The 10,827-nt window shown below is 60.5% G+C and overlaps 1 protein-coding gene across 1 annotated transcript; it reads left to right on the plus strand.

Annotated features, from left to right (window-relative positions):
- Nucleotides 1–5,566: 5,566 nt before the first annotated feature.
- FUOM (fucose mutarotase) lies at nucleotides 5,567–10,624 on the plus strand (the record flags this gene model as incomplete). Its single annotated transcript, XM_082424671.1, is given in 7 exon segments — nucleotides 5,567–5,607; nucleotides 5,609–5,646; nucleotides 6,225–6,293; nucleotides 7,687–7,757; nucleotides 7,956–8,054; nucleotides 8,639–8,712; nucleotides 8,991–10,624. Coding segments are annotated over 7 exon segments (468 nt in total). The 3' UTR covers nucleotides 9,067–10,624.
- Between the last annotated feature and the right edge of the window lie 203 nt (nucleotides 10,625–10,827).

Consider the following 10,827-nt stretch of genomic DNA (forward strand, 5'->3'; position numbering starts at 1 on the left):
GCTTGTGTCGGAATACCTGGGGCATCGGTTTAAAATGCATGTTCCCAGACCTGGCGCAGGATTAGTGCCCTTTGCTGTGGGAGGACGTAGAGTTTACACACCAAGGTTCCTCTGGCGGCCTCATCCCCGGGAGGGCCAGCTGCGTCCCCCGGGTCACCGTGCAGTGTCAGGCACCTCGCGGGACCCTGGGTGAATGAGTGACCGAGGTACCGGGAAACACCTCTGCCCCGACCAGACGTCTGCTGTGTAATCCTCAGGTCACAGCCCAGCTCGGAACTCTAAACCCTCCATTTTACACCAGCTTCTCGAGCAGGTGTCCAGGGCGAGAGTCGTATGAGTCCTGGAGCACGGGATGAAGGCCCTTGTCCCCCTGCTGCCTGGGAGGTATGCACGGGTGAAGGGGGCAGTCGCTGGCCTGGGTCAGGGCCCCCCAGCCTCAGAATGTCCTCAGACTCTCCAAGGTGAGGCCAGAACAGCTGCCCCTCTGGGAGCGGACGCCAGCACCGTGAGGATCCCCGTGGCTCTTGGTGCGGCGCCCACGGCAACGCAGCTGCAGGTGAACAGACGGCCAGGTGAGGGGTGAGCTCTGCTGGCTTCGTCGTGCCCCACCCCCGCCCCATCAGTCTTGCTGCGCAGAGAGAGCCTCACCTGTCGGGCATGGTGGGTGCCGCTCAGAACCCAGGGCAGAGCTCTGCCTAAGCAAGGGCTCCGCGGTGAGACGTGCACCTGCCTGTGCTGGGAATCGGGCCTCAGAGCCCTCCTCCGGGAGCCGCCACCCGGCGAAGGCCTGAGCACGTGGTACAGGCGTTTCCTCCACCTTGTCCTGCAGCCAGACGTGGGCAGGTAGCCTGTTGACCAGCCTGCCCAGCGGAGGTTTCTGCATGTGGGATTGCAGTCGTGGCCTTGGGCAGGGCTGGGCCCAGAGTGTGTACCCTCCCCCTACCCAGGACCCATGCTGAACACCCAAGAGAGACCCACCTGCATCTGAGGAAGAGCTGAGATGGCTGGTGGAGCTCTGGCCGCCCAGCACCTTCGATGACTCGCCCTTGTGCTCTGGTCATATTTGCACAGCTGGGGGCGGGGGCCCAAAAAGAATTGCTCTGCTGATGGTCTGCCCGGGGGCATTACCTCTGCAGTCTCCGCCCAGGCCCTGTCATTCTGCTGTGTGTGCTGTGGTCAGGAGTTTGAGAAGGGCGCAGTGGTTCTATTATGTGACAAGACCCTCCCCAGACAGCAGACACTGAGTTCTGATGGAGTCACCCTTGAACGGTGGGCAAGGGAGTAGGTACAAGGGGACCATGAGATCAGGCTCTCCCCTGGGGTCAGGAAGGCCGGGCCCAGCCGGGCGGTCTTCATGGCAGGAGAGGTGGGAACCCCATTTATTAAAGCTGTGTAACCGGGGTTTGCACTAGTGACATACCATCTAGAATGAACAAGCAGAGGTATGTGCAGGAGGAAACCTTAAAGTTGAGAAAGTCCGTGCATTAGTTTAATTTTTCACACGCGTTGGGCGGTGACCTTCATAATTGATTCCGAGCAACGGAGCCCCGAGTGCTGGGGGGCCAGTTGTGAGGGGCCCGTCCGAGACTCGCGGGTACCCTTGTCTCAGCGGCTCAGCCGGAAGCCGAGAAAGGGCTCGACATGGAACCTGCACATGAGAGTGTGTGTGTCTCAAAGGTCTGTACCCACAGGGTCGTTTGGGTTCCAGCACGTGGCAGGGACGGGGCCCCACCCCCGGGCCCAGGGAACAGGATCTTGTCTTCAGGCTGTGTGCTGGCCCCGGGCTTGGGGGAGACGGGACCGTGCAGTGGTGTGACTGTGTGCTTTGCTGTGGGTGATGGGGTTGAAGACGAACCCCAGCGGGACTTCAAGGACCGCAAGCCCCAGGGAGCCCTCCACTCCCTCTTGAGTTAATTGACCTCCGGCCCCATATTGTTTTGGGGTTTTGATTTGTTTTTGAAGCTGAGACCTTTCATTCTCATCTCTCTGTATAAAATTGGCTTTTCCCTCTAATATTCCTACTAAAGAGATAAGCTTCAGGGAATGTTGACTTCAAGTCTCTCCACTCAGGTTTTGGAGTAGAAACGGCTCACACTGGGTGGGATTGACCACTGTGGGCGGCCTGAGTGTGGGCCCTGCTCACCACCTCCCTGGGCAGCTTCCTTGACCAGCGAGGCTCCCCAGGGCCGGGCAGTGGACGTGGGTTGTCTGTTGACTTCAGGTTCTCTGCCATCTTTCACGTACAGAACTTCCGCAGGAGCTGCCAGGCCTCCGGGCATGTCACCGCAGGGCTGAGGGTCCATTTGGGAATGAGGTGGGAGGGAGCGGGCTCCGAGGGGAGAGAGCCTGGCCTGTCCTGGCTCCGGGTTGGGCTGTTTCCTGCGGCACAGGCAGCAGTAAGTACTCGGGTGGCTGGCAGGCAAACCGGGCAGCCCTGTAAGGAGGGCCAGAGCATGGAGGGCTGAGAGCCAGCTGGCCTGAGTGAGACCCCGTTTGCAGGCTGGGCAGTGAAGTTAGGTTTTGGGTTCTTAAGTGGGGGTATGACCGGGCCGGTGCAGGCACAGGCATCTGCACTGGGGTCTGCACTCAAGCCTGCATGTGTGGAGCGGGGTAGAGAGAGAGCAGACACAGGGTTGAAGGCCAAGGGCAGTGTCAGCAGGGCTTTTGGTGACATCTCGGCAGGGCACAGGAGCCACCTGCATTAGTCAGCTACCGCTGCATAATAAATTATCCCTAAACTCGGTGGCTTTAAGGAGCAATCATCAGTTCTCCTTTCTCAGTTTGTATGGGTGAGGAATCCAGACAGGCCACCATGGGTCAGCTTGTCTCCGCTGCACAAAGCCTGGGGCCTCAGCTGGAGCCCCGCCCGAGCACTCGCTCCCTGGCCTGGTGGTTGATGGAGCATCACTGGGTGAGCTGTGGGCTGCACGCCCCCTGGAGGGCTCACCACGTTCATTCCCTCAGCTTCCTGCCAGTACTGTGTCTGCGTTCCCAGTGTCAGTTCATAAAAAACAGAAGTAAAACCAACAAAGTGCTTAGGTAGAGATGAGTAAAAGTGTGCTGTGCACACACCAGACAGACAGTTTGCAAACCAGGAGTGCTCAAACCAAAACATGGAAGGAGGCTGGGAGGATGTTGTTACAAAGCGGCGTGTATAGCGTGAGGGCAGTGATTCTTACAGCGATTGGTTACAAGATTCGAAGTTTCTTAAAGGAAAGAGAGTTGGCTAGTGGTTACCTCATGCCAATTGGGGGAACTATTTAAGTTTTGCTTATGATTTTCAGAGGCATAAGCAAGAACTGTCCCAGGTCAAGTTGACCTTTCTAGTCCTGCAAGATAAGCTAAATTAAATTGTGCTTGTCTAACTGGTTTTGTCTCCTCGGGGGATTTTTCTCGGTTGCATTTGATTTTAACACCAGGGCACGTGTTCTGAAGAGAGAATCAGGAGGAAGCCATACTGCCTTTTTTTTTTTTTTTTTTTGGGCTGTGGTGGGTCTTCGTTGCTGTGCGCGGGCTTTCTCTGGTTGCGGTGAGCGGGGGCTACTCTTCATTGCGGTGCCTGGGCTTCTCATTGCAGCTGCTTCTCTTGTTGCGGAGCACAGGCTCTAGGCGGGCGGGCTTAGTTGCTCCACGGCATGTGGGATCTTCCTGGACCAGGGCTCGAACCCGTGTCCCCTGCATTGGCAGGAGAATTCTTAACCACTGTGCCACCAGGGAAGTCCCACCATACTGCCTTTTATGACCTGCCCCCAGAAGCCAGGCAGCAGCATGTCCAGCATTCTATTGGAGGCAGTTACAAAGGTCCACCTGGTTCAAGGAAGGGGACAAACCCACCTCAGGGGAGGCGCGTCACTCACTGTGGCGTGTCAGATACAACATGGCGGCGGTGCTGCCATTTTGGAAAAACACAATCATACCTGTCGACTAAAATAAATGCACAACCTAAAAGTTGAGAATTATGCTTTATTCGGCGGACTTGCTGAGGACTTAAGCCCAGGATACAGCCTCTCAGCTCTCAGGGACTGTTCCGAAGAGGTAAGGGAGTGTAAGCAGACAGGGCAGGGGGTCCCTGGAGACAGAACCAGGAATGGCTTTCTGGACATACGAGAACCCGTTTTGGCCTATGCCATTTTGTGATCTGAGCCTGGCCCCCGTGCTTGCCCTTGAACAGGTCTCAGTAATCAGTGATGTTAAGCGAACAGAGGAACACAGGGACAGAGAAAAGGCAGTGATAAAGCAGAGTCCTAGTTCCTCCTCAAGGGATAAACATAATAATATACCTTGAGTTGTGCAGGAACTAAGGTCCCTACCCAGGTGGAGGGTGGAATGGTGATGTTGACCATCCTGACTTAAACCAACGAAGACTTGACTCTGCCGACCTGACCTTTGCCCCAATTTTATGCTAAATTCTCTGCTCAAGCCCCTTCCTGAATATGCATGTGCCCTTAGCTTAGAACTTCCCCAGTTTTGCTGGTGGGGAGACACTGCTTTGGGAAAGATCCCCGGTGTTCTCCTTACTTGCTGTGATAAATTCTTCCTTCTCCCGATCTTTATTGGCTTGGTTGTGTCTTTCGGCTCAACACCTACCGAACGGTGAACCCAGTTTTCGGGTAACAGGAGGAGCCAGTATGTACAGGAGTTTTTGCAAACAAAACAAGACAAAAAAACAGGTAGTCTGAACAGCAAAAGATTACTGCTAATTAAAGAAAACCAGACATCTCAAGTTAATGAATTTAGTGCTTTCCTATGTATGGGAAGATGCAAGATGTATGGGCTCCTTGAAATCATTCCTTTTATATGCACCTCAGCTGGCCAGCTGAAGGTGATCTCTCCCCCCCAAAATCAAGACACCTAGTGTTGGGGGGCGTGGGGGCGGGGATGGGGGGGTCCTGTGGAGCCCAGGCTGCTGGGGCCCCTACGGGCAGTCAGAGCACTGCTTCCCTGGGCAGGGGTGTGGCACCCTAGCCAGGTACCTGAGGGGTCTCAGCAGGCTGACGCCTGGAAGACAGCGTAGCGGTGCTCTCAGCACACCGTCTTGGCCCAGAGCTCGCACCCACCTGCCCTCAGGGTCCTTCCAGTGTGAACAGTGTTGGGTGAAGGAGTAAGTCCTCCCCGTGCCGCCACCCAGCCCTCCCCACCCCAGGCCACCAAGGACCCTGCAGGCTGGAGGGGGTGGGGGACGAGTCCCCAAGGCCTGGGGGCGGAATGGGGGCTGGAGAGAAGGCCTTCACGCACGTAGGGCGCTGGGGAGCTCCAACACAAACACACGTGGGTGCCCGGGTCCTGGACCTGGCGGGGAAAGCGAGGCCTCGAAAGGCAGCGCCTGCGGGGCTGGGCTGGGGTCGACCCCGCCCCCGCCCCGAGGCGGCCCACGCAACCCCAAGTCCTCCGCACTCCGCTGGGGACCCTCCTTTCAGGCCACGCCCATCTCCCACCGGGCCCCGCCCCTATATGCCACCCGCCCCCTCTGGCCCCTCGCCTCCCCTCCAGGATCCGCCCCACACGCGGCCCCGCCCTCCCCGGCCCCACCCCTCGTGGCCGCCCCGCCCTCTCAGGCCCAGCCAGCATGGTGGTGCTGAAGGGCGTCCCCGCGCTGCTGTCCCCCGAGCTACGCCCTGGCGCGGATGGGGCACGGAGATGAGATCGGTGAGCGCGGCGGGGGCAGAGCTTCGGGGAGATCCACCCCCCGGGGGCAGAAGTCGGGCGGGCCCCCTGGTCCTGGGTGGGGGCATTGCTTTGGCCGCCCTCGCTCCCTTAAGGAAACTGAGGCCTGCCTGGGCGGTCACGAAGACGATGGCCCTTGGTCCGAGAGGGGCTGTGTCCGGCACATCCGGGTGTGCGCGGCCCCGGGCGGCCAAGTCCACGCCCCGCCTCAGGCCCCGTGTGCCGCTCCTACTCCAGCCCCTCCCCACACGGCCCCCAAGGGGCCGCCACCGCCTGCGCCTGGGCTGTCCCCTAACGTTTGCAGCGGTTTCTCTCTTCCTGAGGCTGTGGGCCTGGACCGGGCTGCGTGGCCGGACGCTGGGCGGGACTCCGGGCAGCCTTCGGGTGACACCTGCAGTTCCTCCTACGTCTGGGGCTCCCTCTCCTCCCCTCTCTCGGACGGGAAGGGAGGGGCAGTGGGCGTGCCCTAACGCGTCTGACAGGCGACCCTGGGTCTGCGCCCAAGCCCGCGGCGGGCTGCGCGGACCCGCCGCGGATGTCTAACCGTGCTGGCTGCTCAGTTCTTGCGGACATGAACTTCCCCACCGCCTCGATCTGCAGGTGTGGCCCAGAGGAGATCCGTGCCGACGGTGAGCCCCACCTTCTGCAGGCCGGGGTGGGGAGGGTGGGCTGTCATCTGGCCTCTGGGCTGCCCAGGTGCTGCAGCTCTGCTCCTGCCCCCACCGATTCCTCAGTAACCCACAAGTGACCCAGGAAATCTCAGTGCCAGGACCCTCAAGAGTCTCCCTGCAGCCCCCAGCCCCCAGAAGTGAGCCTGGGCCTCCTGCTCCATCTCACACACCACTTGGTGTCTTCTTACAAATGGGGAAACTAAGGCCTGGCACCTTCTTGGCTGGCTGAGCAGTGGTTCCTGGCCCAGGTCAGGTGTTCAGCCTTTACTCTGCTCTAGAATCCCAGCACTCGTGACCTGGCCCCAAAGGTTCCAGGTGTCCGCACGCTCCGTCTCTTAAGACCCTCTCATCCCCACAGGGGCCAGTGGGAGGTGAGGCTGGGAGGGGCCTGGAGCCAGGTCCAGGAGGTAACAGTAAGAGAGGGGTTAGCAGTCCTGAGGGTAACGGGGGCCGCGGGCTGGGCTCGGGCTGTGCCTGGATGCCCCCACCCCCAGCAACGTTGTGAGGCAGGAACACGACTCTCCCTGCGGAGTTCAGGCCACCAAAGGCACAGAGATATGAAACGTGGGGTAAACGCAGCCCCCTGGACAGGGCGCTCCCGACCTGGTGGCCCCGGCTTCCACCCCTGCTCAGGGAGCTGAGCCCACTGTGCCTCGGTTTACACCTTGGGCCAGGTAACCCGAGGTGCTCTCCTCCCTTTCCGCAGGGTGGGCCATGGAAAGGCCCAAATGGTGGAAGAGAAGGAGGGCATAAGTAAATCGCGGTGCAGCCCCCAGAAGTGACACACACACCCTGGCAAACAAGCAGTTAGCATTCAGCGTCCAATATGCAGAAAAGTCTAACCTTGTTGAAACGAGGGAAAAAAGGCAGAAGGAAATGCACTCCGACAGTAGCAGGGTTTCCTTTGCGTAGTAAGATTACAGCCGGTTCTTCTTCTTCGTGGGCTTCTGTATTTCCTGGTTTTGTACAATGAGCACGCATTAGTTTAATAATCAGAAACCAACTTTCGGGAGAGCAGGGGCCCTTGGAGCCAAGTGGGGCAGGTCTGGGGGCGGCCTGGGGCAAGAGGGGCCTCCTTCCAGACCCCACTGTCCTCGTCACAAGGAGGTCATCTCCAGGGCCTTCTGGGTTCAAGAGGTGGCCCAGGTGCCCCTCCTGGTGGACGAGTGTTTGGGGGTCACCACCAACAACCCGTGTGGTAGAGTGAAGGGGGATGGGCAGGGCCAAGACAGTGACAGGTGCCGTGGCCAGGGCGGGGAGACACCAATGTGACCTCAATAAGTGTCACCCCACGGGCAGCAGGTGGCCGGGCGGGAGAGGGCGGCGTCTGAGGCCGGCACTCTGCCCGCAGGCCTGGGCATCCCTCAGCGTCTGAAGGCTGTGCTGCAGCCGCTACCACTGGACAACTACGCGGAGGGGCCGGTGAGGCTGCTCTGGGCCTCAGTTTACCCTTTGCCAGAACTCAGGGGCGCCACTTGCCTTGGGTAGGGGGGAGGACCCGTGTCCCCAAAGACCCCTGAGCCTGATCAGAGGAGCCCTGAACTGTCACCCAACAAGGGGTCCTGGAGGCACCCCGGGCAGGGGTCAGTGGGCCACAGAGCGGACCCCCTCTGTCTCCAGGCTGTGGCCATGGAGCTGGTGTCCAGCGACATGGAGAGGGGCCTGCAGACCCCAGTGTGGACAAGCTACCAGCCCATCCTCTCCAGGGCCGGTTGTGCGGTGAGCCTGAGACCCCCACCAAGAAAGGGGTCAGGGATCCTCTGTGCCTCCTTGGGGTCCCGAGAGAAGTGAAAGACGGGCCCCCCGAACCCTGCACCATGGTCGTGCGGGCTCCTACCCGGGGGTATGGCCACCCCTTGCCCCGGCCTCCCTGCTCCCTTCCAGGACCCTGACCTATCTCTGCCTGGGGGTCCTCACCCACCCCAGCCTGTCCGAGCAGAGCCAGGGGAAAACGGGAAACCCCTGGCCCCCGTCTGTGGTCAGAGGCCTGGCCCGATGCTGCCTGTCACCCCCCACCCTTCAAGGGGCCGGGCCTGTCCTCCCGGGACCACCCACCAGCAGGTCTTGGGCAGGACCTTCCTGAAGAGAGGACCCGGGGTTCCTGTCCTTGACAGCAGCCCCACCCCGACCCCCAGGGCAACTCAGATTCAAGGGCCCCAGGCAGGTGGCCACCACAGCCCCTGTGCCCCTATCCGCCCAGCCCTCGCAGGTCAGGAGCCCAGCATCCTGGGGACCCCAGCCTGGAGAATCGGCTGATGCCCCACTGGGCCTGGGGCCCTCAACGGTCCCCCCTTGCCTTCCAGAGCCCCCTGGCCACGATAGAGAGATTTGAGTTTTATGAGCGGACCAGAAGGACTTTTGCTGTTGTGACAACTGGGTGAGCTCTGGCTGGACCCGGTGGGTCCACTGGGTCCTCCTGGGTCTGGCTGGGTCCAGCTGGGCTGCATCTGGGCCGAGCCTGGGCCCTACCCCTTCCCACTGCAGAGCCCTCCCCACCCTCTGCTCAGCCCCTGCCCCGGTGGAGACTGGATGCCCCACGGGGAATGGGAGAGCCGAGGGATTTGCTGAAAGTGCGCAGGGTGGGTGGCAGAGCAGGGCTCTGGGCACCCCAGTCCTCTCCATCCCAGCTCGGCTCTCAGCCTGCTCCTTATGCAGGGAGGCGGCCCTCTACGGAAACCTCATCCTCAAGAAGGGAGTGCTGGCCCCCGATGCCCTGTTCCAGGCCTGTTGAAGACCACCCGCCCAGAGAGGGATCTGGAACCCTGAGCCCGATGCCGCCACCAGCAGGCGTGTCCAGCAGCAGATGAATTGGCCTGGCCCTGCCTGGCAGCGCTCAGAGCTCACCCAGCCAGGGGCTCCGGGGACCCAGCAGGTCCTGGGTGGGCCTCTGCTGACCAGGGCTGGCATTATCCCAGTTCAGGAAAATGATGGAAAAGTGCAGTGACTTGCCAACATACAGTCCAAAGGTTTAAACAGGAGCTCCATCTTCACTCACAAAGGCCTGTTTGGTGCTGAGTGCAATGGGGGCTGTGGGCTCCCTGGAGGGCAGACCCCACCCACTCTCGGTGAACCCTCAGGTGGGAAGTAAGGCCTCCCTCCTCCCGATAGGTTTGGGTCACCTGACTTGGCAAGTCCCTGGGTTTGGGATGAGAGTTCACATAGGTCGAGACCCTCGCGTGGGGAGATCGCACAGAGGGCCTGGGCAGAGGCCTGGGTGACGCAGCATACGGCAGGGGGCCTGGAGGTGGGTGCATCAGCTACCCAGGCAGCCCTGAGTGGGCTGCAGTCACTAAGGTGGCCCTTGAAGAGGGGGCCAGGGCTGTTCCTTCAGCCCCAGAGGCAGGAGGGCAGGTGGCAGAGGCTGGTCTGGAGCCTCCGGGGGCTGACCACACTGTCAGCTGGGGTGGGGGGCGCTGGGCCCTGTGCCTGTGTTCCCTCGCTCTGGTGGTTGAGCACCTACTGAATACGCATGAGTCCGAGTGGGTCTGGGGATGGCCAGGGCAGCAGGTAAAGGACAGGAGGACGCGAGGCTCCCAGGCAAAGGGGGCCTGCAAGGTTGTGACGGCTTCCCGGCACATTCTCAAACTGGGTCTCCCGGGGTGGGTGGGGTTCCCACTGACCATTGCACAGGATCCCTCCCTGAGGGCCCTCTCCCTGCTCCTCCAGACCTTCTCACAGCACGTGGGCGTGGGAGCTGGGATGACCAGGGATCCCCAGGGCTCGGGGGAGGCTCCCATGGTCAGGACCAGGGGCTGGTGGGCCTGGAAGGCAGACAGGTCCACTGGGTGGAGGTCTGGGGCTCAGCCTGGGGAAGGGACCACGTTCTGGGCCCGCCACTGCCAGGGCTAATCTCTGATCCCTGACCCCACGGCCAGCCACTTCCAGCGACACACGGGCCTCTCTTGAAACAGCTTTATCGAGGTTGAATTGACACGCAGTAAGTAAGCTGTTCACGTTTAAAGCATTCAGTTAAATTCGTTTGGGTGTTGGACCAGCACCTCCATCCCCCCCTCTCTTCCCTGCCCCCACTGGTCCGCCCCCCTCCCTGCTGGTCAGTGTGCACTTTGCAGAACTCCGTGTAAGTGGAAGGCCGTGCATGCCGTCTGCGTGCTCGCGGTGGGGTGGGGTGTAGAGCGGGATTTTGCTGTGCACGCACTGCTGTGTTCCATCCAGGCAGCTCTTGGGGGGCGCTGGGTTGCTTTCAGCTCTTGGCTATTGCGGATAAGCTTGCCGCACAAATCTGCGTGGACACGAGCCTTCATTTCTGGAGTAAACACCTCTGGTCAAGGCTCGGCCGTAGGGCGTGTGTATGTGTGACTTTGTAAGAAACTCCCAAACCGTTTCCAAAGCAGCTGAGCTGGTTTACATCCGCAGCCCTGGGAATGTGCATTCCAGCCCCCGGTCCTCATCCTGGCTGCTGGTCTCTCCCGTGAGCCGCTCCAAGGGGACCGTAGTGGTGAGTTCTCTGAGCGTTAATGATGTTGAACATCTT

The sequence above is a fragment of the Balaenoptera physalus genome (assembly GCF_965194825.1).
Source record: "Balaenoptera physalus genome assembly, chromosome: 14".
NCBI classification, from domain to species: Eukaryota; Metazoa; Chordata; class Mammalia; order Artiodactyla; family Balaenopteridae; genus Balaenoptera; species Balaenoptera physalus.